At 33.6% G+C, this 25,488-nt stretch overlaps 8 protein-coding genes across 12 annotated transcripts in view; 4 read left to right on the forward strand and 4 right to left on the reverse strand.

Annotated features, from left to right (window-relative positions):
- Window positions 1–137: 137 nt before the first annotated feature.
- On the forward strand, window positions 138–1,035 carry LOC105183435 (uncharacterized). The gene is made up of 3 exons (XM_011141537.3): window positions 138–503; window positions 593–706; window positions 804–1,035. Exons 1-3 carry the CDS (start codon window positions 451–453, stop codon window positions 1,018–1,020), a joined length of 384 nt encoding a protein of 127 aa, XP_011139839.1. The 5' UTR covers window positions 138–450; the 3' UTR covers window positions 1,021–1,035.
- Window positions 1,036–2,849: 1,814 nt separating this feature from the next.
- On the reverse strand, window positions 2,850–6,066 carry LOC105183436 (dnaJ homolog subfamily B member 12). 2 transcript variants are annotated; one of them, XM_025303856.1, is made up of 9 exons: window positions 5,733–6,066; window positions 5,478–5,615; window positions 5,131–5,284; window positions 4,794–4,939; window positions 4,565–4,708; window positions 4,349–4,482; window positions 4,163–4,278; window positions 3,771–3,934; window positions 2,850–3,620 (listed from the first exon to the last, which is right to left on the reverse strand). In XM_025303856.1, the coding sequence occupies exons 2-9, from the start codon at window positions 5,608–5,610 to the stop codon at window positions 3,511–3,513; spliced, it is 1,101 nt and encodes a 366-aa protein (XP_025159641.1). In that variant the 5' UTR covers window positions 5,611–5,615; window positions 5,733–6,066; the 3' UTR covers window positions 2,850–3,510. The 2 variants fall into 2 exon arrangements, with proteins under 2 accessions (XP_025159641.1, XP_011139840.1); XM_011141538.3 differs by having other exon boundaries at window positions 5,707–6,066.
- A 718-nt stretch (window positions 6,067–6,784) lies between these two features.
- RpL39 (ribosomal protein L39) lies at window positions 6,785–7,680 on the forward strand. Its single transcript, XM_011141541.3, has 3 exons — window positions 6,785–6,973; window positions 7,086–7,189; window positions 7,505–7,680. Exons 1-3 carry the CDS (start codon window positions 6,800–6,802, stop codon window positions 7,551–7,553), a joined length of 327 nt encoding a protein of 108 aa, XP_011139843.1. The 5' UTR covers window positions 6,785–6,799; the 3' UTR covers window positions 7,554–7,680.
- mRpL22 (mitochondrial ribosomal protein L22) lies at window positions 7,624–9,059 on the reverse strand. 3 transcript variants are annotated; one of them, XM_011141540.3, is made up of 4 exons: window positions 8,951–9,059; window positions 8,260–8,499; window positions 7,973–8,186; window positions 7,659–7,879 (listed from the first exon to the last, which is right to left on the reverse strand). In XM_011141540.3, the coding sequence occupies exons 2-4, from the start codon at window positions 8,494–8,496 to the stop codon at window positions 7,659–7,661; spliced, it is 672 nt and encodes a 223-aa protein (XP_011139842.1). In that variant the 5' UTR covers window positions 8,497–8,499; window positions 8,951–9,059. The 3 variants fall into 3 exon arrangements, with proteins under 3 accessions (XP_025159645.1, XP_011139842.1, XP_011139841.1); XM_011141539.3 differs by lacking the exon at window positions 8,951–9,059 and adding an exon at window positions 8,807–8,943; XM_025303860.1 differs by lacking the exon at window positions 8,951–9,059 and having other exon boundaries at window positions 7,624–7,879; window positions 8,260–8,496.
- A 668-nt stretch (window positions 9,060–9,727) lies between these two features.
- On the reverse strand, window positions 9,728–11,559 carry wal (electron transfer flavoprotein subunit alpha wal). The gene is made up of 4 exons (XM_011141542.3): window positions 11,338–11,559; window positions 10,650–10,979; window positions 10,095–10,547; window positions 9,728–10,005 (listed from the first exon to the last, which is right to left on the reverse strand). The coding sequence occupies exons 1-4, from the start codon at window positions 11,377–11,379 to the stop codon at window positions 9,829–9,831; spliced, it is 1,002 nt and encodes a 333-aa protein (XP_011139844.1). The 5' UTR covers window positions 11,380–11,559; the 3' UTR covers window positions 9,728–9,828.
- Window positions 11,560–12,517: 958 nt separating this feature from the next.
- cass (apoptosis inhibitor cassowary) lies at window positions 12,518–19,228 on the forward strand. Its single transcript, XM_011141543.3, has 9 exons — window positions 12,518–12,592; window positions 12,953–13,114; window positions 14,426–14,591; window positions 14,740–14,900; window positions 16,236–16,433; window positions 16,560–16,751; window positions 16,857–17,240; window positions 17,352–17,505; window positions 17,662–19,228. Exons 1-9 carry the CDS (start codon window positions 12,518–12,520, stop codon window positions 17,748–17,750), a joined length of 1,581 nt encoding a protein of 526 aa, XP_011139845.1. The 3' UTR covers window positions 17,751–19,228.
- Window positions 19,139–21,114, reverse strand: MED7 (mediator complex subunit 7). Its single transcript, XM_011141550.2, has 3 exons — window positions 20,785–21,114; window positions 20,423–20,575; window positions 19,139–20,328 (listed from the first exon to the last, which is right to left on the reverse strand). Exons 1-3 carry the CDS (start codon window positions 21,112–21,114, stop codon window positions 20,131–20,133), a joined length of 681 nt encoding a protein of 226 aa, XP_011139852.1. The 3' UTR covers window positions 19,139–20,130.
- A 93-nt stretch (window positions 21,115–21,207) lies between these two features.
- Btk29A (tyrosine-protein kinase Btk29A) overlaps window positions 21,208–25,488 on the forward strand; it is a 34,168-nt gene continuing 29,887 nt past the window's right edge. The window contains exons 1-3 of one of the 2 annotated variants that reach the window (XM_011141546.3): window positions 21,208–21,835; window positions 22,439–22,624; window positions 25,329–25,488. The exon at window positions 25,329–25,488 is cut by the window's right edge and continues 99 nt beyond it. In XM_011141546.3, coding sequence (XP_011139848.1) covers window positions 21,833–21,835; window positions 22,439–22,624; window positions 25,329–25,488 — 349 coding nt within the window. In that variant the 5' untranslated portion in view covers window positions 21,208–21,832. Of the gene's footprint in view, window positions 21,836–22,137; window positions 22,156–22,438; window positions 22,625–25,328 lie in introns of those variants that run through there. The other variant, XM_011141547.3, reaches the window with a different exon arrangement.

Consider the following 25,488-nt stretch of genomic DNA (forward strand, 5'->3'; position numbering starts at 1 on the left):
TCGATAACACGCAAAACACAAAAGTTATAATTTTTATGTCATGAGATATTTAAATTCGTGAATTCAGTGCTGCAGAGAGATTCCCAACGTGGCGAAAGCGATAGCGAAAACAAGAGCAAACGAGATGTCACTATGAAAACCGATACGTAAACAGATCGTCGCGAGACTTCGGCACTCTTTGATAATATGTCATCTCGCTTGCTCTTTATTCGTAGCATGTTACGGTCGTGCGGGATAAGGAATTATGTGGCAATGGCGCACGTGTTAGAAGTCGAGATGCAGCTCACACGCATACAATCAAAACATTTTCGTTTTTGATTGTGTACGTGTGCCGCGTCTCGAATCGGGAAGGAGTCGGCCGATATTCTCTTGTTTGGAAACAGTCTCCGTGTCAGAAGAAAAGAAGACTGTGTCAGCCTTGGTCTTTTCGGTGCCTTGGTGAAGAAAAGAATGAAGATCAGTGTTACATATAAAGTGCTTGCTTGTAGTAAGAATACCAAGATGTAAGTTCACCTCCATTATTATATTTTTATTTATTTATTATATATGTGTATACGTTATAACATAAATTAATAACATTTTTAAATTTCAGCAAAAAGGCAAAGGCTCTATATATAAGAGAAAAATGTCAGCGCCGGAGGCGCCGGTACCGCCATTGGTTTACCCGGCAGAGACCGCGGCAAATAATGCGCACATGCAGAAAAAGGTGAATTTCTGTAAATATACTTGCGTGCGTGCGTGCGTGCGTGCGTGCAATATTATGAATTTAAATATAATTAAAGATAATATATTTTTATTTGCAGTTATATCATAAGGAGCGGCGGGCGCGGCAGCGGCGCAAGAAAATGTCACGCCTACCAAGGCCTATACCCCCGCCCGTTAGATACGTTATCCTTCCAGCATCGGCTGGATACATTCCCGCATCAGCAGGGTACGTTCCCCCACCAGCAGTGTACGTCGCCGTGTCAGCAGGATAAGTTCCCGCACCGATCAAAAGATATTTTTGAGAAAAACAACTAATACATATTAAAACTATATATATATATATAATAGAAAAATAAAACTATATATTGTAAATTTACTCGTCCAATCCTTTCCCCCTCCATCATCTCTCTTTCCCATATCTCTTCATCATGCGCTTATCAGGCCCATTGTATGTCGTACGTACCAATCAGAACCTCATAACCGACACAAAAATCAAGATTGTGCGCATGTGTACGACACACGACACGTCTTCTGACTGATTATAGATATTATAGATATGGCCTTAGGCTCATATCACGCTATTGGTTCACTTCGGCTCCAGGATCCCTTTAACATTATCTTTCAATTAAATTTTTACATTGAAATATTACGTCTATTGAAAATATGATAATTGCATTTTAAAGAAAAAAAAAATTAACTTGAAGTTTTCTATTCGTTTCTTAACAAACTTTATATATAGATTCGTTTGTTTACTGTAGCTGTCACTTTTGTTTCAATCTTAGTTCAACAAAATAAGCGCTACAATTGTACGCGTTGCTTATATGCAAATTAAACTGAAATATTTATTCTTTTAAATAATATAAGTATTACTTATGCGTATTTTTGTTTATGCCGCATAATTCGATCAATTTGGATAAAAATTTTTGTATTTAATAAATTTCAAGTTACAATCATATAACACTTAAAAAAATATCTATTCAACTTTATATATATTTATGTAGATTAAAAACTTCAAGTTAACATGCTTTCCAACTTATCTTGTTATTAGCATTTATTATAATAATTTATTACGGATCGTTAATTTTTAAGAAAATATCACTTGTCAGAAAATTCATATAACTTTGGCTAAATAACATTTAGACATTAGTATTTTATTAAATAAAAACAGCAATCTAAAGGATAAATATTTTTAATTTAATTTATATTTTTACCATAAAGAGATATGTGCTAAAAATTATATGCAATGATTCTAAACTTTTATATATATATAAACATGTTAAACGTATATATATGTATGTATGTATTCTTTTTTTACTTTTATTTATATAGCAATTTGTGTAATATCCTAAAACGTAAACTCTTATTATCGACTTAATCTAATACCAATAAAATTTGTCTGATACAACAGAAATTCTCCAGATTATAATCCATTATCTTCCTAGACAGTAGAAAACCTCCAAAGGATGTTTCGGGAGATGTCCTAGAGACGTTTTTAGGACATCCTTTAGAGATCTGTGCTTACTGGGTTAATATTTTATAACACATAAGGAATTTATATTAATCATTTTAATTAATAATTTATTTTATTATATGAGATGAAATTTATTGATAACTCTCCAATTTCACATATATGTGCTATATTAAGAAATCTTACATATAAGACCACCAAGACAAAGACAAGAATTGATTAAAATCTATCCAAGTTATATAATTAAACTTGAAGATATCTTAACAAGTGAGGATTCTTTACTGATTCTAAGAAAATTATTTTACAAAATACACTGTTCAAATATAACATAATAGTTATAAGATAACTTTATGCAATATTATTATACAACATATAATAAATTTATTCTGATTTGTATAAACAATATTAATATATTAAATCTCTCTGCAATTGTAATATTAATAAAAGATTCGATTATAATTTAATACAGCTAGGATTCAGCATAGACAAAGAAATTTAAAACATAATTAAATAGAAATTAAAATTATATAAGCATATTTTTTGTCGAATTGTTCCCTTTCTTGCTGAATTATATACATAATTATAAGTTTATAGATCTTTAAAAGTCATCGAGTGTGTGCATACTAATTGGCTAACATGCATGCCAGTAACACTTCAGGTGTAAAATAAGAATCACTGAGATTATAATTGCATTTATAGAGTTTCTCGTAATAATTACAGTCTATATTATAATTATCTGTGTAATTATACTTACAAATACTAGGCTTTTATTTCGCTCATTACAAATCATCGAGTATTTAGAATGACTGGTACCCCAATGGAACCCACAGTACCAAAATTTTGTATGCAATGCTGAAGGGAAGTTACACGCACTGTACTGTTAATTTTACAAGTTATTTTTAAGTGATTTTTAAAACCAATTTACGAAGGAAATTAATTTAAGAATAAGAAAGCTAAGAGAGCAAAGACTCTTTCGCCTTTAATTACTATGGTCTAATTACTAAAATTTATAATTTTATCTATTATTTATAAGTTTATAAGTTCCGTATTGTGTGTACTCAGTCATTCGTCATGCAATTTATAACTTATACATGGAATAAATAACAGAACAAACGCACAGCACATACATATTCTCCTTGAGAGAACATTGTGTGAAACTTTGATAAATATTTGAATGTACTTTGGGTGTACATATAAATGTGATACATGTAATAATTGCAGCTTATGCCAGATATATGTACTCGTTACACCCGAAAACAATTACATGTGTGTGAATATAATATAATATACATCTATCTACAACAGACTCTTATTTATTTAGTTACAAGTTTTGTCTATCAGGCTTGCATCTCTTGTAGTCTTCTACACGAAGGTGTTTCGAGACTTTTAGCTTTCAAAAATAGATCTTGGTCTCCAAAATTACGGGCTTTCCACATCATAGTTTCCCCTATGTCAACGTTATAAAAAGATTAATTCAGGAAAGTATTATAAAACATTCTCTCTCTCTCTCTCTCTATCGAAAAAGCTACTATATCAGTTACCATATTAGAAATATATCTAACATTGGAGAAAACAAGAAAATAATATGTATACATACTATAATTCTTCTCCCTGACACAAGTTTGTCTCAAACTATTCATGAATTCCTCTTCAATTGAAATTTCTAATCTACGCAGACTGCCTTGATATTCACTATGAAAGTTTTCCTTAACATAATAGGGTATTTTTAAACCTTGAGTTGTTCTGGATACAGAATATTTCCTGTGAATGAGAAAAACATCAATATGAATGATCAAAATCATCAATATGTGAATGAGGAAAACATCAATATGAATGATCAAAATTATCAATATATGAATGAGGAAAACATCGATATGAATGATCAAAATTATCAATATATGAATGAGGAAAACATCAATATATCCTAATTATGTATCTTATGAGAATAAGATTTTATAACCACACTCAAGTATTATTAACTATACTTACGAATTCGAATGTAGACTATAAACTGGATCAGATATGAAAAAACTACTCATCATGGTTAACAATATTAATAATAAAACCGGTAACATCTGAAGAAATGTTGTATATCCATTAGCTTGCTAAAAAATAATTTATTTGTAAATATTTTTCATTGAAATCGTTGAAAATCCAATTATTGTTTCACTTTACCTGGGAATGAGCATGTTGTGCCTGTGCATCTTGCTGTCTCATCCATCTCCCACCTGGTCGACGCATATAAAATTCTTGCTGTGGGAAACCGACACCAAAGAACATGTTGAATAATTCTTCAGCTGTAATATCAGCTAAAATGGAAAAATATTTTTATGTACAGACTAAAGAAAAAATTTATTTAACGACATAAATTTTCCTTTTCTTTTTAAATACCTTCAAATCCTCGAGTATAATTATAATGTGTATGGCCTTGACGTTGGGTTTGTACATTTTGCATTCGTTCTTCCTCAGGGCCATACATATCATATTGTTTCCGTTTTTCAGGATCAGTAAGAATGGCAACTGCATTTCCGATTGCTGTAAAAGAACAGATATTATTTCACAATTTTTGTTATAAATATAGTAATTCTAAATTTTACTTTTCATAAATAGATTGACTTACCCTTAAAGGCTTCAGCAGCACCTGGTGCTTTATTTTTATCAGGATGTAATTGAAGCGCTAATTTTTTATATGCCTTTTTAATATCACTGTCAGTAGCTTCTTTGGTGACTCCTAAGATTTCATAATAATCCTTGCATTTCTTTATCCTGCAATAAGCAATATTCTTGTTTTAAATAAACATTAAAAATATTGATGGTAAAAACTATAAAAGCAATATAACAGAAATATATATATCTATTCCTTAGATGCTATGAACTATGAACTATGCTATGAACTATGCTATGAACTATGCTATGAACTATTCAAACTACTGAAATAATCTTATTAAAACAGCTACCTTTCCACATGTTCCATCTGATCTTTCGTGTATTCACTTGCAGTTTGAGGATGCGCTCCATCTTTAGTTACATTCTGACGCTTTCTAACAGTAGGTTCAGCAGACTCAGGCTTTTGGTTTTGCTTCAAAAGTATTGATACTTCTGCTAACAAGTCTACAAACACAATTAATTAATATTGACAATGACCCTCCTGTTATAATATAAGAAAATATTTATATAGAAGCTGTCTTTATCCTAATGAATAATTAAGTTTATTAGCACAGTAGAAATATGTATGAATATAGTATAAAACACTGGCATTAACCACTGATAGTTCTGCTGTCCTAGAAATCTGATATCTACGTACCATCGGCCTTTTTCATCGGATAAAGTTTCTGAGCTTTCCGAGCGAACTTTTCGGCCTCCTCGTATTTTTTTTCTCGCATATAGCGTCCCGCGAACTCCATGCACCGCTCTGCCTCATCTTTATTGCTATCCATCTTGTCTGTCGGGCCGAGCAGTGAGTTTCACGTTATATTTAATCGCAGTGACAGAGCAAAATGGTAAATAAATCGCTAAATGAGAAATCAACTAACACATCACTATGGTATAACTTAATTACGTCATGAACATCGTCACGAGAGTCGAGCGGTGGTTGGAATGCAGACGAGCACACGAAGAAAGCAGTCAAGTGCCATTAAGCGCGATATGGACGAAACAATAATCAGAAATGGAGCAAAACGTAATATTTCACGAGCTCGGCCGTCGTACTTGTTAAACAAATCCGTTTAACACCGACGACAAATCTCCGTAACACTGTAAAATTTCTAATTTTCGACACTCAATCTTGACTCGTTTGGCTTCCGGAGTTACAGAAGTTCTGTCAGACATCAGCCTGAGAATGACATTCCAAACGTAGTAGTACTTGTTGAATACGGATTGGTTATCGCATAGGAATTTTCTAGGAATTACACTTTGCAGCTCGTACGTCTGTTCTTTTTCAAAGAACTTGTAAACTATAGCGCAATAAGTTAGAGTGAAACAGATATGTCTTCTCTCACTCTAACTTATTGCACTAGTTTGGAAGTTTTTCGAAAAAGAACAGACTCTGCATCGAAGATGTGAATTTTTGATGAAGAACTTGACTAATCAGGATAGAGTCAGCAGAAAAATCAATTTTCAATTCACACTTTTCAATCTTCAATAAGTAACCTAAAGCCCGTATCAGACTATGGATTGGGATTGAGATTGGATTGAAATTTGACCAATTGGAAAAAAGAAAATAATCTCAAATATAATAAACTTAGCCCTAATTGGTTAAATTCCAATCCAATATTCAATCCCAATCCGTAGTCTGATACGGACTTAAGCCCGTGTCACACTACGGATTGAAGGATTGCGGATTGAAGATTGAAATTTGACCAATCGGAATAAAGCAAATCAAAAGCGAAGTTTGTTGATTCGTCGAAATCTAATCTTCAATCCGTAATATGACACGGGCTTTAATCGTGGTTGGATTTAAGTCCCGTCTACAATCGAGGATCTGTTCTTTATAGCTGTACTGCTGAACTAATGCAATAAGTTAGAGTGAGAAAAAATATAGTTGTCATGTCTCATTTTAACTTATTGCACCAGTTCAGCAATGCAGCTATAAAAGCCAGATCCCGAATGTGAGGCAAATGATCGACTATGATTGGTCAATTTCTGCGCCCTGCGAGCCATATAAACGAGCCTTTAAACTGTGTGCGTTCAGCGAAACGTCGAGTGCTTTTCTATAGAAATAGTTATACTAGGCTCTTCAATAATACGTCCGCGTCTCTCGCTGGTCTTTCAAGAAACGCGAAACTCACGACAAACACGATGGTGAGTTCGATGTTAGTTATCTGTTTATTTCATAGTCATCTTGTTATTTCGCATATAAATATACTTACAAAATATATCTACAAGTTTTCATTTGGTTTCGTTTGTGTTTCAGTCGGCGCACAAGACGTTTATCATCAAGCGAAAGCTTGCTAAAAAGTTGAAGCAAAACAGACCGATCCCGCAATGGGTTAGAATGCGTACTGGCAATACTATCCGGTAAGTCTGCCTTCAATTTTAATTGATAGATTTGTTTTATTTTAAAATTTTACGTAGATGTTGGATCTTTCCGAATACAGATTTAATATTTTAATCATGCATACTCATTGCGAACATATATCTTAAATGTTGTATCTCAAATATGTATCTATATGAATGTCCCAATTTTGTGTAAAAAAAAATAATATAAAATTAAAATAACTTTTCTATAATATCGATATCATAGTTGATCTTTTAAATACTATGGATATTTATGCAAGTAGAATGTTCATAGGATTATTAACGGTGATTTTTCATTGTTTCCATTGTTTCCAGGTACAATGCAAAGAGACGACATTGGAGAAGAACCAAGTTGAAGTTGTAATAGGTTTCATCTATTCCTTAGTGGAAATTAAATTAAAATGTTAAAATAAAAAAAGAACTTTATGTTCATATGTAACTGTGTTTATTATTTCCTATATACCAGTAATTACAAAGTATTTGGTATTTTACGCTTCTTCATGTTTTCTAACCAATTGTTCAACAATTCCTCACCACTTTTAGGATATGGCAAATAATAATATTTAGGAGGTGGCCCTTCTTCCAAGCGTACAAAATAATGGGTATATCTGTAATGAATTACTCCTGCACGTACTTTAGCGTGTCGCCGTAAACCTTTGATCACCACACCTTTAGTAGCAAATGATTCAGCTGCAAAATCAGATTTGTGTTGTCTTGGTATCAAATTATTACAACTTTGTTCCGGAGTATCACGCATAATAAAATTAAACTTTCTTTACTCACCAACCCACAAATTACTTTTATATTCCACATTATGTTCTTCTACAGCTAAGCGTTGAGCTTCTAAGATAACTTCTTTTGCAATTGCAGCACCTTTTTTATGTATAAAACTCAACTGTTTCACAGCTTCATCCACTGACATGCCTCTCACAAAGCATGCAATATACCACATATTCTTTAAACTATATTTAATATTAGCTTTCATATGGCATACATACTAAAAAATAAACACATGTACATAATTGGTTATTACAGATAAATTATTTAATATTATACATAATATGACATACAGCAAGCCTTCTTTCTTCATCAAGTTTTTGTGGTGGAAAAATTTTCTTATTATATTCACAAAATCCTGTCGGAGACTTATAGTTTGCCAAGTTTTTGCATACCAAAGGAGAAAGATGTAAATTACATATTGGTATAAAATTTGTTGCCCTTGTTACACTTGATAGGACATTTGTCTTATTTATGACAGCTTTACTACATGATGTTAGAAACTGTACACACTGGCGAATACTCAGCATTTTCTATAAAGATAAACTTGTTATATTAATTTACATATGTACAAAATAAAAACTATATATAAACTCAGTATATTAAATTTATGATACAAGTATGAATAATTATTAGCGAAAACAGAAAATATAACTGTTTAAATATTTTTTTAACAAATGAATATCATATAAATAAATTTTGTAATATATTTTTTTAACAAAGGAAAATGTAAGTAGATTTTATAATGTTCTTTCAAAACTTAAGAAAATTTAACCTGTAATAATCGGTTTATTTACAAAATATAATCAAATGACTAATTTCCTAAGGCAAATATAATACCTTTGTGGAAAAATTATCAATTTTACAATTATATTCACATGGGTATGTCGTTTTATTTTTTATAATATGAATTTCTATCAAACTTTATCACAAGTCCGAACGAAATTTTCATACCGCTTACATACACACGGAGTACCAACTAACCTCAATATAAGTTGATCAGATCAAAATAGAACCAAGGCGGCAGTAGTAAAAGAATTAAAAATTCTATATATTGACTTAAAAGAGGATATAAAAAAGAAATCAAAGCAAAAACGATGAAACAAAAGAAAAGAAAAAGCAATTGGAAGAAGAAGAAATATTTCGTTAATTTTTTTTCAGTGAAAAAAACTGTACACCCTTAGTATAGAAAAAAAGAAATAACAGAGAATGTGTAGTACAATAATGTATAGTACAAGAAAAAGCAATTGGAAGAAGAAATATTTTGTTAATTTTTTTTCAGTGAAAAAACTATACACCCTTAGTATAGAAAAAAAGAAATGACAGAGAATGTATAGTATAATAATAAATAAGATGAAAGCAAATTACTATAACTTAAATGAATTACTGGGATGAAAAAGCTTTATTGACACAATGAAGCATGAGGCAGAGATAAACAATATTAACTATATATATGATATTCAGGTGAAATAAAAAATGTGGAGAGAAAGAAGTAAAATGGATAAGTTAAATAAAACTATAATACTTGAATTTGAGAGGATCACACACGGAATAAAGATTGAGAAGTGCTGTATGTAATTTATAATTATCTGAAGAAAATTGGCAAAATAATACAGAGAATCAATAAAAGTAGACAAAAGAAATTAGTTTTTAAACATAATATACTGTTCTAATCTGTAACAAGTACATTAAAAAATTTTAATTGCACAATTATAAATGGATATAAAAAGACAAGGGAAATTTTTGATAAAATTGTTATAAAATTTTTAATTACACATATCCTTATTGTATCCTAATAAAATATAGTATAACAAAATCAATCATATAAGAATATACATCTGTTTATCTGGGTAATATATAATCTACAGTTTTTCTGTTAGCTCAGGTACAGCTTTAAATAAATCTGCGACCAGTCCGTAATCTGCTACGTGGAAAATCGGGGCCTCTGGATCCTTATTAATAGCCACAATTGTCTTGGAATCTTTCATACCAGCAAGATGTTGAATTGCTCCAGAAATTCCAACAGCTATATATAAATCCTAAACCCATTGTGAGATTATTGTATATGTATAATAGCAAAATTCTATGTAATTAACCTTTTAAATTATATATAATTAATTTTACTCACAGGAGCAACAATTTTGCCAGTCTGTCCTACTTGAAGATCGTTTGGCACATATCCAGCATCCACAGCAGCACGAGATGCTCCTACTGCTGCATTAAGCTTATCTGCTAGTGTATACAACAACTGAAAGTTTTCTCCAGACTTCATTCCACGTCCACCAGAAATTACAACTTTTGCAGATGTCAATTCTGGCCTATCAGACTTACTAAGCTCTTGTTTAATATACTGTACTTGATTTGCGGTATAACCATCAGTAGCTACATTTTCACACTTAGCATCACCTCCTTCTAAAGGTGCTGATGTAAAAGAAGTACCTCTTACAGTTGCTACTTTCACACTGTCTTTGGATTTAATGGTCTGAATAGCATTGCCAGCATATACGGTACGTATAAATGTATCGGATGTTTTTATGTCAATTATATCACTTACTGGAGATACATCTAATTTAGCTGCAATCTTTAATTAAGATACAAATTATATATTAATGTAAACTAACAAATTTAATACATATAAATAGTATTTTGTTATAAAATAAAATAATATATTATATATACTAACTCTAGGGAGCAAAGCTTTACCAAATGCACTTGCACCTGCTAATACATGTGTGAACTTATGTTCGTTACATAATGTAATTATAAGTGGTGTCAATGATTCTGGAGTGAATCCCTTAAATGCATCACTATCTGCAAGGAGGACTTTAGATACACCTTGGGCCTTACATGCACTTTGTGCCACTGCTTGACATTTAGAGCCAGCAATTAATAAAGTTATATCACCGCCAACTTTTTTAGCAGCTGTCAGTGCATTACTAGTGATAGGTAATAGATTCTCATTATTGTGTTCTGCAATAACCAAAGTGGACTCATAACGTGCTACTGGGACAAACTAAAAAGAAACATTAAGATGATTAGCTATTAGATTCTCACTATTTGAATTAGGCTGTTATCTAACCATGTATTTTTTAAATGCCTTTAGTAAGAATTTAAGGGGCTTCAGCTGACAAGAGTACTTATCAAACTGAAAGTTAACTGCAAAATTTACATTTTATGTTTTATTTTTAATTAATACAATAAATAAAACTAATTAATTTCCTTATAGCGCTTGTTTAATTAGTGAAATATAGCTAATACAAAGGTTTCAAATTTATCTTCGAAGTTATAATGATTAATAAACGCAAGATATAGATCATACGAGTACTAAATAGTGAAACAATTGAAAAACGAATTTGTGAAAACATGTTCACCTTGCTAGTAGCCCGCAATGCTCTAAGGTAAGTGGAAAACATTGTTACAAAAATTTAAGTGTCTCTCTTTTAGTCCTTGAATGCACGTAATATTAAACTATAAGAAGCAGTCACATCAATGTGGCGATTTAAGACAGTAAGTTCAAAGTCCTACATGAAGTCCTACATGTTATAAGATCGAGCAAGTGCATCAGTCAAGCGTCGTCTACAATGGCAGTAAAGCCAACGGTACACGGTGCTTGTTTTCGTGTTGGATTGCTTGCTGGATGAAAATACTGCGTTCTGATTGGTGCATTTCCATCCATCTTCGGAAATGTACCAATCAGAACGCAGTATTTTCATCCAGCAAGCAATCCAGCACGAAAACAAGTACCGTGTGCCGCTGGCTTTACTGTTCACGCTTACTTCTTACTGCTTACTGCCATTGTAGACGACGTTTTAGGCCTGGTCTACAATACGTGTCGTAAGTTGTAAGCCGTAAGAATTGGCGAATCACAGTCGATTATTACAAAAATAATCGGCTATAATTGGTCAATTCTTACGGCTTACGACTTACGACACGTATTGTAGAATGAACTTTAGAAACAGTTGTGATTGCCGGTTAGATACCCCATAGCCAATGAAATGATTTGTACAACATCTAAAGATAAACTTAAGACAATCTTAAATATAAAGCCAGCGGCACACGGTGCTTGTTTTCGTGCTGGATTGCTTGCTGGATGAAAATACTGCGTTCTAATTGGTACTTTTCCGAAGATGGATGGAAATGCACCAATCAGAACACAGTATTTTCATCCAGCAAGAAAACAAGCACCGTGTGCCGCTGGCTTAATTCTAGTCTTAAGCCCCTTGCACAATGTCAGGCAACAGGCAATAAGAATAAAAATAGATCAATCACAATAGATTATTCTTGTAATAGTCGATTGTGATTGGTCTATTTTTATTCTTATTGCTTGTTGCCTGGCATTGTGCAAGGGGCCTTAGCTGTTATGCGTGACATCATCTTGCATACGGTATGTCTGCGCTTGTTTAGACGGAGAAAGTTATTTCACCGACCGCCATTTTAATCGTCTGAAGCGTGTTCGGCGGCTCTAGCGTCCAGTTAGATTTGTGACTCCCAAGTTATTTTCTGCATGTATGTCGTATTTTCGGCTATAAAGAGTTGTACATAAATTTCATCATGAGTACTGACAGTATCGAGAAATTATACAAAAATTTCGGCATCCTAGCAGATGCTAAAGACAAATTGGCACAGGTAAGTATCTTATATTGGTTATGTCGTATGTCCACACTTTGTCGAACACATGAATTGAAGAAATATTATTCTGGATTTTTTATTTATTTCTTTACTTGTAGTCGATATTGTTTTACTATTAAATATTATACAATTTATATCGTGTTTGAGATGTGTCTCAGGTGTGATTCGAGAGAAAAGAATATATGAGTGTCTCTTATGTACATCCGAGCATTTTTTATGCCACGCTATAAATTTCGTAAATGATCACGCAATAAATCAGCGCTAGTAAAGCATTGCGAAATAACGGGACGATTATTTGATTTTATTCAGTATAACTATTTAAAAAATGTGATATTTATATTTATTTCGAATTTACAGCATGAAAAGGAATATTTGGAAATACTTACGGCAGTTAAAGGTTCACCTAAGGAGAAACGATTGGCATCGCAATTTATTGCAAGATTTTTCAAACATTTTCCGAAATTAGCAGATCAAGCTATAGATGCTCACTTGGACTTATGTGAAGATGAAGATTTAGCTGTAAGTTTTATATATATGATGTCCTATTTAATCTATTTCTTGTTTTTAATTCTTTTGGTTAAAAAATTTTGATTAAGAAAATTAGATTTTTTATTGTTAAAAAAATTGCTTGAGACAAAAGTTGTTTGGTTTGGAGAAAGACATGTGATTTTTTCAATGTAAATCATGTTGTAAATGTCATTTTTAAGAAATTTCAAAAACAACTAATTCCTTAAATAGAGCATGATTTTTGTCTTCAAATAAAAATTGTAAATCCTCGAAATAATTTCAAAATAGCACCAAAATTGTCTTTTGCATAAGCTGCTCCAGAGATATGAAACTTTATAATTTACTTAGGAGTTACTTAAGGACAGAACTATTAGTCTTGCATATTGGAAGTTATCTGAGAAACTTAATGTGTACATCCTTTCTGTTGCTTTTAATATTATTTTTATCGTGTTAACTATTTTGGCTGGGCTGAAATAATCTCCCATAATTACCAATCTAATGAATAACTGAGGTAATAAGCTATGAAACTTCAACAAAAATACTTGTGAATGTGATATGAATTTATAGAATGTTCCTAAGTAAATCTTCTGAAAATAAAAATAGAAAAACTCAACAATTGGTAAAATTCTCACAGAATTTTAAATTTATATGTCAATATTAAAGCATTAGATATATACATATAGAAAGCATTAATATTTTATTCTTAATTAATTAATTAAACAAGTTTGACAAGTGATTAATTAATTAAACGAGTTTGATAAACAATCATTAAAGCCTTTTGCATGAATTTGCATATGGAGTCGATAATATGTAAATTTTGAAACTCTATCTTTCTGGAACAAATTATGCAAAAGAAAATTTTAAGGAGTGTTTTGAAAACTTCTCAACAAAATCTATAACTTTTATCTGAAGAAAATATTAAGTTCCATTTAAGAAATTAATTGTAATTTCTTGAAATTCTCTCTCTCTCTCTCTCTCTCTCTCTCTCTCTCTCTCTCTCTCTCTCTCTCTCTCTCTCTCTCTCTCTCTCTCTCTCTCTCTCTCTCTGTCACTCTTTTTTTCTTTTTACGACTTATATTAGGATCATGTTCTTCAAACTAAACAACTTTTGTCTGAAAAATTTTGTCTAGAGTCAAAAATAAAAGTTTTTGGAGGGGCGCCTAAGTAAAATAGAATGTCTTGTACACTTCAAATTAATTTATATATAATTTTTTAATATGATTTAAATCACCTTTCATTTTGGTTTCCTTTTTAACTAAAAATATTTCATTAAATTAATAATGTAAGAATAGTAAAATATAACATTTTTATATTTTGTTGCAGATTCGTAAACAAGCTATTAAGGATCTACCTGCACTTTGTAAAGATAATAAAGAACATACAGCAAGAATTGCGGACATCTTAGCACAATTATTGCAAGCTCAAGATCCTACGGAATTAGCTGTTGTACATAACAGTATTATGTCACTTATAAAGAGTGATCCAAAAGGTAAAAATTTTAATACATTATGATTGATAGGGTTGACATGTATCTTTCAAGATATCTTATTTGGATTCAAAAGACTTTAATTTCAAAAATGAAATTACTATGATTTATGTAACATTTATGTACTATAAATATAACTTTATATTTTTAGGTACAATAAGTGGATTTTTCAGTCAAATTATTAATGGTGATGATGGAACAAGAGAACGTTGTATTAAATTCTTAGCTACTAAACTTAAAGCAATAGGACATGATGTTATAACAAAGGAACCGGAAGATTTATTAATTTCCGAATGTAAAAAAGTATTACAGGTAATATATATAATCAATAATAACAATTAATTATATATAATTAATAGTAACAATAATAATAATTATAACATGAATAAAGGATTCCGCAGAATTCTCATGGGAAATTGCTTTCGGCTATAATTTTTGAAGATTTGCTATATGATAATTCTTGATAATCTTGTATAAATCAAAAGTGTCAGTGAGCCCAGTCAGGTAACAGTTTCCGAGCTACAATAATTTAAAGTTTTGATTTTTATACATTATGCAGCATAGTGAGAAAACACGAATATACTCGGATGTGTGTGTTGGCATATACGCGCGTACACGCACATATAGATATATGTACATGTATACATATTCTTATAGACTTGATGAATTCTTATAAAATTCTATGTTGGAAATTCTGTTTGTAAATATATTCATATCAGAGTATATGTGTATGTATAGATGTATTCACGCATAGTATGTCCCACTTTAACTTTCATATTATAATAACTGAAAAACATGGCATTTTGGTAAAAAATGTTTCAAATAAGAGTTGTAGCGTTCAAAAGGGGAAATTTAATGTAATTTAGGGTAATTCATCATTTTATAAGTACAAGAATTCACTTGAATTTGACAATGTTTGAATTTTGAGATTAATGGAGAACAATTAAATATTTAAAGCTAAGATCACAGATTTACTGTTAAGTAAAGAATAATATTCTCACGTGTCTACTAAACATTTCTTTATTTTTCGAATTCACTTAAGAAAAATTAATTGATAAATTGATTTAAAAATAGGAAAATTCTATATGGTAATTTTAATAGATGATCAAATAAAACACAAAGTTTTTATATATGACCTGTACTAATAAATACAACATGGTTTATAATAATGAAAAGAACATTTGCAATCAGTAATAAGTGTTATGAACGAAAACAAAATTATCTTTCAAAAATAGCTCAATGATTAGAAGAGCCAAAAAAAGTAACAAATAAATATAAGGTTTCCACCTAATTATAAGTACACAAAATATTCTAAGCATAAGTGGATAATAAAAATGCAGGACTCATTGGATTTTGACCAGCAAAAGCTTTGGAAGTCAAAAACTTTTAAGGTCAAATATCTCGAAAGTATTGATACTTTTGAGCTACACATCAAAAACTATCATATAACAAATTTTCAAAAAAATTTAGCCGCAATTTCCTATATATATATATATATCCTATAAGGATTCTGCAAAGTTATTAATTGCTTTTTAATACTCTTTAATTACTTTTTAATTGTTGATTTATCCTTTTATATCATAATATAATATACACAATATATACACATTCTTAATTATCACTTACATATTCTTTTCTTTTATACAGGATGTAACTGCTGACGAATTTCACAGCATTATGGAGATTCTTGCATGGACTAGATTAGGATCTACTGTTACTGGACAACAAGAATTAGTTTATATCACAATAGATCAAGCTGAGTTGGGTATACCTTTTAAACACACTAATATCGAACAATGGAACAGACTAGTCCAATGTATTAAACATGCTCTTCCATTCTTCAGTGTATGTATATATATATATTTTTTTTTTGTTTTGAACATTAAATAATTTTGATTAATATGGCTTTATATGGCTTTATATTATAAACAATGTTTCATACTAATGCTCAAATATTTATATTCCTTTTAGTCGCAAATCGATTCATCAAAGTTCGTCTCTTACATTTGCGTACAAGTTCTACCACATCTCTCTCTGATGACTTCTCCCGATGGTAGAGATATTCAGTTGGAACTATTAAAGTTGCTTGCCGAGTTAACCGTGTTTTGCGGTATGATCGACAAACCAGAGGATAAAGTACAACAACTTTATAATACTCTCATCGTAAGTAACTTGTTACAAGAATAATACGATAGGATTATTATGCAGCAAAATGTCTAGTATTTATACCTTGTTATTTATCATTACTTGTTATTTTCTCTATGTTAGACCTATATGCCACTTCCTCCGGCAGCAGAAATTACTGATGTACCAAAGCTACAGTTTAGTCATGTAGAATGTTTGATGTACGCTTTTCATAAACTATGCAAACAAACTCCCGAATTTCTGATAAAAGATGCAGAGCAGCTAAAAGAATTCCGATTAAGATTACAATATTTTGCAAGAGGTATACAAGGTTACATAAAAAAATTGCGAGAAGCTATCGGTGGAAAAACCGAGGAGGAATTGAAATCAGATGAAAATCAACTGAAAGTTGTTGCATTGAAGACAACCAATAACATCAATACCTTAATCAAAGATCTGTTTCATTCACCTCCTAGCTTTAAAAGTGTTATACATCTCTCATGGAAAACACATTGCAATGACAAGAAGGTAATTAATTTTTTTCAGTCAATCATAAGTGTGAAATGTTTTGTAAATGAGTATAATTATGAACAAAATTTACTTTAGTCTTTAATATATATTAATTTTACTATATTTCAGAACGAAAAGAATTCTACCCAGAAAAGGCATACACCAATTACATTTGGAAATGACAGTAGTACGAATAAACGTATTAAAGAAGATAAAAACAACAAAAGAGAAATATATACGCCTCCTAGTGGAAAATATAGTTCAAATATATCATCAAATTATGGTAATTAGGCACTAATAAAGCTTGATAAATGCATTCTAATTTATTATTCTACATTCTTTTATATTACATATAATAATCTATATTCTAATTTATTAGAATTCATAGATCGATTATAAAATTATGAATATAATTTCATTGATTTTGTTTTATTTTTAGGACGAGTTAGATTTAGGGGTAATAGATCCGGAGGAAGAGGTGGATATAGGTCGAGAGGCCGTGGTACATGGCGGAAGAACTTTTATTAACTACAGCACCAATTTTCAATTAATTACTGAAAACAATTGGAACTGGGCTAACGATATAAGCGTTTGTTTTGTATGCAGAAACAAAGTGCTTTCAAGCAAACACTTAAAATTCATGATTGTAAGTGTAAAAGATGGAATTTGTAGTGGCCCATGTCTTTTTAATAAGTTCAAGATGTGTAGCAAGAAACAAAGTCCAATTTACAATCATTTATTGATATGGCATTATATGAAGAACTTGATTGCAAGAGGCGATTACTACGCTGGTATTTTTATTGTTTCATTATTCTAACATGAAATGCAATCCAAAATCAAAAATATATATTGGACTTATATACAACTATGAATTAGATTTGTGCAAAGGAGAATATGAATGCACAATTATAAAAAAAAATAGTGCTACAGACATACTATAACTACCCGATTTTGTGTGAAGAATTAATAATAACGATTTTGATGGAGCTATTCATGAGAAGAATGAAGACATTTCAAAGTGTGAAATTTACCAAACTGATATTTGAAGAAATAGAAGTAAACCGATAATGACATCCATAAGCAAAGATACCATAATGATGCCAAATTCAAATTTGAAACCATGCAACTGTTTGGAGACAACCATCATTGATACAATATTGTGGTTGCAGAAGCTTATGGAAAAAATGGACAACTCTTTCCGCGTTGAGAAATTGAGCAGACAGAATGCACAATAATATAACCTTATATCCATCTCCTAAATTGACCTTTCTTCCTATATCCAAACTTTTATATTCGTTAATAATTGTCTGTTAACAGGACCTGACTATCAGTAGGAAGGATCTACTGTCAGCTGTGCATAAAAACAATTTAATCGAAGAAACGTCAGATAAATTTCTCATACTTTCTTCTACTCATACTTTCTCTAATTTCTTATATTGATGCAATATAAGTAGAATTTCCTTTTGCCATTTCTGCAAAAGTTGTGATAGTGATTTTATACTCTATATTTATATATATAAATAGATATACAATGTCTTTCAAATGAGCTTTAACAAATCAGAAACCATATATTAAATTTTTTCAACTGGGAAAAATAATAAGTCTATGTTTCTTCGATAAATAAAATGGAGCAGCTCTTATTATCCTTTTTTTTTGCAGAAAATATACTAACAAGAGATTTGGGAATCAAGGAGCCAACACTATTATTTGTAAATTCATGTCACTTTTAATTACAGAGAGCTTCCATGGATGAATTTGGGCCTACGGACAACTTGGATAAATTAATAACTATTTATTACAGATGCTGATGAGGCATGTTGCACATTATGTTTCTTTTTTGACATGTAATATGTGTATTTCTCTGGTGATTGCTGTTTTGCGAGGTGAGTTGAAAAAAAGTGTTCTGCCTTCCTTCCCTTATCCATCATTATCATGTAAAAAGATTGATGTTAAATGCAATTCGTGAATTTGTTTCTAGTTTCAATAAATAACATTATTTAACATTATATGGTGTTTTTTTACCCAATTAAATACTATGATATAATGTTAAAGAAAAAAAGAAAATGACTTAACAGTCGATCCTAAGAGCAAGCAGGTAAATCTGTATGCATGTTTGTCTACATGTATATCTAATCTATCATATATTGTATAATTGTGTTAAATTTAGATGTCCTATAATATATATGTAATATCAATCGTACTAAATTTATAATACGTTATATAATTTGTCAAACGTATGTATCATTAATATACAAATAATAAAATGTTAATTTCGAAAAAATCATTCTATTTGAAGAATACCGATTATATGAGTGATGTTTGTATTCTAATAGAGTTAAATCTTCACCGAAAAATATCTTAATTTTCAAATTATTTGAATATCAATTATCTATTAAAGCCAGGGATATATTTATCACATTTTGCTATTATATATATGTACAATCTCTATAGTATGTTTATCCATTCATAGACCAGTGAATGCTTTGCAGCTAGGGTTGCCAGATGCAAAATGACTACTTCCGCGACATTTTTTAGATTGAAAAATAGGTTGTTGGAGAAGTTTAGTTAAATTCGATAGATAGAGGGGTAAGACGGTTAAGAAATGCCATTGCTTACTTCCAACAAATAAATGTGTGAATTAGGTACCAGCAGAGAGAAGTTTAGACATCAATCATACAGTTGACCTTTTTTATTTTTTTATTACACGAATGGTTTCTCAGGTCAAGTTTTTCGTCCTTATAAATCCCAATGATTGCTCTTACATTTCTCTCTAGTGCCGATTAAAACCATAAATATTACGATTCTAATTTTGTCAAGATTTTGATTTTCCGGAACGAAAGACTCAGATTCCGGAACAATCCCAGAAATCAAGGCCATCTGGCAACCTTGTTTGCAGCAAAGCAACATTTCAAAACAGTCCATTTGAAGAAATAATATCATCTATCACTTTACACATAATACGATCGCTCGGACTACATGGGTCTACAGTTTGTTGCTCAAAACCCAAGTTATCTATAGACTCCATAGCATCTGTGTTTATTGCAAGTTTGGAATCCAGCTCTGTGTCTGGAAGCATCTGTAAGGCATGCTGTAATATTTCTTGAACCTGTAATATCACACATGCGCAATGATAACAATAACCATGAGTAATTAATATTTGTGTACATTGTATTGTGTTATATTTGTATTAATCAAAATACCTTTTCAAGATGTTTTTGGAAACGCATTGCAGTTTCAAGCCGTTGTCTACGCTGTAGTTCCATCATTACACGTAATGTTTCTCTGGCTTGATGTGGTCTAAACTCATTCAATAGGTGATGAATGTGAATAAATAGCAAACTCAAGTCTTCAACCTACAAACATACCAATTATTATTATGTGCAAATAATTTAATACACCTTGAAACTAGTATCTATTAAAATCAACATTTCAATAAATCAACACTGAAAAGTAGAGCAGATTTGAATGATATTTGTTATTGTTTACAACTAATCTATATATATTAATTTTCTACTTGAAATCTTTTCGTTTTGATTTTCAAATTACACGTACGAATACATACTTTTTCTGCACGTCTTGGACTGTCGGGGCATTGAACGAGTAAATCTATCAAATCCAAGAAATTTACAAGCAGAGAGTGGTTGAGCTTCTTTAGTTCGCGCCTACGATCAAAGTGTTGCGGATACAGTCTCTTGATTCCCTGAGCCTCTAGTGGTCTGATGATCGTGTCGTCCGCATTAAACATATTGCCGAACATGGTATAACTATCGTGGATCGGTGGTGGTGGTCGTGGAGCCCGACCACGACGTACATTCTCATCCGTGTACAAATTTATGTATTGAACGGGCGGTAACGGTAAGGAACTGACTTGTATTGCTTCGGGCGCTGCCATATCTTGTTAATATCCGATGTTAATGCAAGCGAGTAACGACGAGCAACAGTTCGATTCGCCGACGATAAATTTGTGGTTACTAAACGTATCAGATAAACAGGTTAGATCGCTTTTCGTTAACAATTATCCCTTCAGTTCGCTCACAAACCATTAATTAAACCGGTCGCAATGCGGTTTATTCTCGTCCCTTTCAAACGTCTGCTCAAAAATTTCTCAAAAGTTCCTCTATGTAACACAAATATTTTAAACGTATGCTCACATGGATAACCATCTTGCAAGCAAGCCAGAGAACAAAACAAAACAACACACGCGACAGCAACGCTCCCTAGTCCGCCATTTTGTTATGTTACAAGTCACACGAGTCAACGAATGTTTTGGATGAACAGTCGCTGGTATCACGTACGCTCCACGGAGCGAAATCTTCGGCAAAATTTCTTTGCAGTATTTATGCGAGGCGTCGACATGTCGAAATGTCGTCTCGTCGTGTCCCACTGTTCGCACACATTTCTTTACTTATGGTGAACCGACTGTCATGTTGACTGACGTAGTGTGGCATTTCCTGATATCTCGTGTATTTCCAACGTCGCCGCGAGACGTCTTCTCGTTTGACAGATTGTCGGTGTGTGTATGCGTCCGTTCCACGTGAATTCTTTGTTGGGCGCCGGTCATGTTTTTGACAAGTATCGGAATCGCGAGGTAGTAGCCGTATATCTGTTGCATGGTAAGTGCTTAGATCCCGCCCAAGTGCCGCCAGCATGACCGATAAACCCGTGTAGGTGGATCGAGTGTTGAATTCGAATTATCAAACGTTGGAATAACCGCGTACAGTGTCCCTCGCGGTGTTGCTCGCACTTTAGCGTACTGACACCTTCGAGATTTCGGCGACATCCGCTCGCGTTTTTTCAACTTCGTTCCGCGTCGTTATGCAAAAGTGCAGCCATCGTTGGCTGTAACAACGAGAATAATAATTGCTCGTTAATTGACACGTGAGATGAATTGCATGACAGGAAGCGGGTGATAAAACAGGAAAAAGTAATTCCGGTATGCTAAATTTAGAAGTGGTTTTGCATCCTTTGTGTTTTTGGATAAACCGGATACACAGTGTACGCCATCTTATAAAGAATTTGAATATATATTTGTATTCCTTATAGATTTTTACAACTATCACAGGGCTTTGTATTTTTTTCAAAAGTTTATCAGATTGGTACATTGTGTCAACAAAGTGTTGGTTGTAATTCTGTGTACTCAGGTTGTACATTGAGATGTTTGGTTCTCAATGAAGCCCCATTATTATGCATAAAACTTTTACTTTTGCTGTTGCTAGGGTGGCCCCCCATCTGTAATGGCTGGGAAAGATGGGAAACTGGAGTCAAAAGATGGGGATGTTATTCGGCAAGGATTCATGATAAAACGGTCCCAAAACAAGAAGCGCTTTACACCAGTCAATTACAAGCAACGGTGGTTTGTGCTAACCAAACGTTACCTTGTTTACTATGATGGAGATGGTGAGGTGAGTTATTTTAAAATTTAAAGCATCGCGATATTGGTGTTGATAAAATTAAGCAAAGTATAGTGTACATACATCCAATTAATTTATCTTTCACTTACACACTGTGCTAACTATATGGCAGTAATGGATATTCATACTAGCTTTCTCCATTCTTTTAATAAGATCTTTTTGCTTCTATAAAATTCATTTTTACAAAATTGCTGTTGAGGAAAGCATAATAACTGAATATTGGAAATGTTACTATATTTATACAGAATATTCCATACTTTGTGATTATATAGATATCTTCCACCGAGGAAAACAATTATAAATTTATTATAGAATTTATTATGAGAATTGAGGCTGCAAATTATGGATTATTTTATAAATTATCTTAAATATATAACAAGAGTAATAATGATTGTGTACATAGTGCACAATTTCTCTTCATATGCATTATTATATGAATTTTGAAATATTTAACTTGAGATTGATATAACAAATTCACAGATTTTCATTGATATAATGAATTAGATTCACAGATTGTTGCCTTAGTTTCTCACCTTAAAAAAAAAATAATGTTTAATTCAATCATAAACGTTACCTAATCAATTGCAAAAATCTTAAGATCTTGGGAGGATCTGCAAACTTTTCAGAATCTAAAACTTTCCTCGGCTCTGTTTTAAATTTTACTACATCAATATAAAATATTAGTCTGTTAGTGTTCTCTCCGGGTATGGAGTTAATTAATCGTCGGTTAATTACACAATAACAACGACCCATTTTGGCATTTCGTTGCAATAATAATCGGTAAACGCGGTCTCCGTGTGTCGCGATTTTCGTCGAGGAACAACGTGCGGAGATTAATCCCGTCTACGTCGCGCAACAACATTGTCCCTTCAATCACGCGTCGGAGGAGGACGGTAGGTAGCCAGTAACTGTCGGCTTGGTAACTACGTGGTGGTCGTGGCTAATATCAATAGCTATCTCCGTAGCTAAGCGAGCCGTTAGGTGGACCGGGCTGCTTTCGGTAGGAAGGGGTGGATAATGTGCACCCGCGTGATACCGTGTGTAAAATTGGTGGCGCAGGCGCCCGGAGTTGTCCGTCCTACCCTCCTTCTCCTCCTCTTCCTCCTCCTCTTCGTCCTTTCTTCCCGCTCCTCCGTCGTCGGGTTCCTGATGCTGCCTGCTCAGTCAGTGGCCGTCGTTCGGGGATCGGTCTCGACGAAGCGCGAACTTACGTCGTCGAATAACTGCTTCCGCTCTGTCTCTCTCTCTCTTTTTCTCTCTCACTCACTCGCTCACTCACTCATTCTCTCTCTTTCTCTTATAAGCTCCTGCTGCGAACCGGGACGATCCTTTGGACGATCCTTCGGACGAGTCTATGACGCTTTAATCCCTCGTCGAGTTCGCGAAGGCGAAGGCACCAAGAACAGGCGCGCGCGTTGATGTTCGATGCACTAGGTGCATCGCTTCCTGGCGGATCCTGATCCGATACTTTTTGGTCCAGGTTCCGTCTGATCCGCGGTATCTAGCGACGAAGAATCGAGCTATATTGTACACTCATCGACTCGCCGAGCGATAGAGCGCATATAGAATATCCGGAGGGGCAGTTGTAATTTCGACTCTTCTTTATTTCTCGCGTCACTCGCCGTTACGAGTTCCGATCTCCCCGATTGGAGCGTCGAAGGGGACGCTCGTATCCGTTGTATCGGATCGTAGCGATCTCAAGCCGAGACTCGTCCAGGCTGGTCCACGTGCGGATCATCCGGGTGACAGACTCCGATCTCGTCGAGAGTTCATCGTGTCGTTCGTAGCGTCGCGAGATCTAACTTGCAACGTGGAGGTAAAGAAAAGTTCAAGTCGCATGCACTCTCGCAGCCCTGGCTCCGCTTTTCCCCGCTTTTCCCCGCTTCCTCTCGCGGCGCATTAGACGCGATCGTCTCGGCCGGATGGATGGAAAATCCATGTTGCGCGCGTACCCACATCACGAATTCCGGTAGAAATGTCCGCGGGGAGGGTCGCTCGATGCCACTCGCGCTCGTAAATTACTTTTCGCCACTGGAACGCGACTATATCGCACTGATATCGGCAAGATTGATCCGTTGCCGTAGCGCAGTAGAAATTTCCTTATTGTCATTCGTCGGGGCCGGCGATGCATCTTCTCGCGGAAGCTCCTCAAAGCTCGCTCTCTCGCGAGCGATCTAAAATTCACGATAGAATTCGGGGCTGATTTCTGCCTGTAATTTTATACGCCACGCTCACGCGAATAGTCGACTTTATATTCCCCGAACGCCCGCTCTCTTTCTCTCTCTCCCTCTCTCTCCTCTCTCTCTCTCTCTCTCTCTCCCTCTCTCTCCCTCTCTCTCCCTCTCTCTCCTCTCTCTCCTCTCTCTCTCTCTCTCTCTCTCTCTCTCTCTCTCTCTCTCTCTCTCTCTCTCTCTCTCTCTCTCGCACAAATAGAATTCTTCTTCTCGCGAGTCATGGATCTGAAACAGACCCAAGGCGCACAAGACCACCGCGAGTTTGAACGACACGAAATCTTCATCATGTGAAACAAACACGAGGGATCTGACACACATATACATACAATAGCGTAATTCTCTAGCCAGGTGTAATCACGCGGCGACGGCGAGCTTCCGCTCCTCCAGAGAGGTGGTCGCAGTTAGCGAGCGGCCGCGAGTGCTTTAATGAACTTATAAACATTAATTGCTGTTCGTTACAGCGCCGTAAGGAACGCGGCAGGATCGCCGTGGAGAGCGTCCACGTGGTGGAAACGGCGAGCCTCGGGAATAATAGCGCCGGTGGCGGAGGTGGCATCGGCGGCGACGTGGCGGCCGGCGATGCGGGCGGCGGAGGCGGCGGGATACCATCCGGGCTGCCGT

Source organism: Harpegnathos saltator, unplaced genomic scaffold, assembly GCF_003227715.2.
Source record: "Harpegnathos saltator strain DR-91 unplaced genomic scaffold, Hsal_v8.6 scaffold58, whole genome shotgun sequence".
Classification (NCBI taxonomy): domain Eukaryota; kingdom Metazoa; phylum Arthropoda; class Insecta; order Hymenoptera; family Formicidae; genus Harpegnathos; species Harpegnathos saltator.

Bases quoted from the DNA above. Each gene is read 5' to 3' on its own strand.
- LOC105183435 (XM_011141537.3), top strand. From the start codon at position 451: ATGAAGATCAGTGTTACATATAAAGTGCTTGCTTGTAGTAAGAATACC. The intron at 504-592 runs GTAAGTTCACCT...TTTAAATTTCAG, and splicing joins TGTAGTAAGAATACCAAGAT to CAAAAAGGCAAAGGCTCTAT. The intron at 707-803 runs GTGAATTTCTGT...TTTTATTTGCAG, and splicing joins ATGCGCACATGCAGAAAAAG to TTATATCATAAGGAGCGGCG.
- LOC105183436 (XM_011141538.3), bottom strand. The intron at 4,709-4,793 runs GTAAGTCAATCT...GTTCTTTTACAG, and splicing joins TGCTGCTGAAGCCTTTAAGG to CAATCGGAAATGCAGTTGCC. The intron at 3,935-4,162 runs GTAAGTATAGTT...TCTCATTCACAG, and splicing joins TATAGTCTACATTCGAATTC to GAAATATTCTGTATCCAGAA.
- RpL39 (XM_011141541.3), top strand. From the start codon at position 6,800: ATGATTGGTCAATTTCTGCGCCCTGCGAGCCATATAAACGAGCCTTTA. The intron at 6,974-7,085 runs GTGAGTTCGATG...TTTGTGTTTCAG, and splicing joins AACTCACGACAAACACGATG to TCGGCGCACAAGACGTTTAT. The intron at 7,190-7,504 runs GTAAGTCTGCCT...CATTGTTTCCAG, and splicing joins CGTACTGGCAATACTATCCG to GTACAATGCAAAGAGACGAC.
- mRpL22 (XM_025303860.1), bottom strand. From the start codon at position 8,496: ATGCTGAGTATTCGCCAGTGTGTACAGTTTCTAACATCATGTAGTAAA. The intron at 8,187-8,259 runs GTATGTCATATT...TTTATTTTTTAG, and splicing joins ATGAAGAAAGAAGGCTTGCT to TATGTATGCCATATGAAAGC. The intron at 7,880-7,972 runs GTGAGTAAAGAA...CTGATTTTGCAG, and splicing joins TAAAAGTAATTTGTGGGTTG to CTGAATCATTTGCTACTAAA.
- wal (XM_011141542.3), bottom strand. From the start codon at position 11,379: ATGTTTTCCACTTACCTTAGAGCATTGCGGGCTACTAGCAAG. The intron at 10,548-10,649 runs GTTAGTATATAT...TCTTAATTAAAG, and splicing joins GTAAAGCTTTGCTCCCTAGA to ATTGCAGCTAAATTAGATGT. The intron at 10,006-10,094 runs GTGAGTAAAATT...CAATGGGTTTAG, and splicing joins CTGGCAAAATTGTTGCTCCT to GATTTATATATAGCTGTTGG.
- cass (XM_011141543.3), top strand. From the start codon at position 12,518: ATGAGTACTGACAGTATCGAGAAATTATACAAAAATTTCGGCATCCTA. The intron at 12,593-12,952 runs GTAAGTATCTTA...TCGAATTTACAG, and splicing joins CTAAAGACAAATTGGCACAG to CATGAAAAGGAATATTTGGA. The intron at 17,506-17,661 runs GTAATTAGGCAC...TTTTATTTTTAG, and splicing joins AAATATATCATCAAATTATG to GACGAGTTAGATTTAGGGGT.
- MED7 (XM_011141550.2), bottom strand. From the start codon at position 21,114: ATGGCAGCGCCCGAAGCAATACAAGTCAGTTCCTTACCGTTACCGCCC. The intron at 20,576-20,784 runs GTATGTATTCGT...GTATGTTTGTAG, and splicing joins GTCCAAGACGTGCAGAAAAA to GTTGAAGACTTGAGTTTGCT. The intron at 20,329-20,422 runs GTATTTTGATTA...GTGATATTACAG, and splicing joins TCCAAAAACATCTTGAAAAG to GTTCAAGAAATATTACAGCA.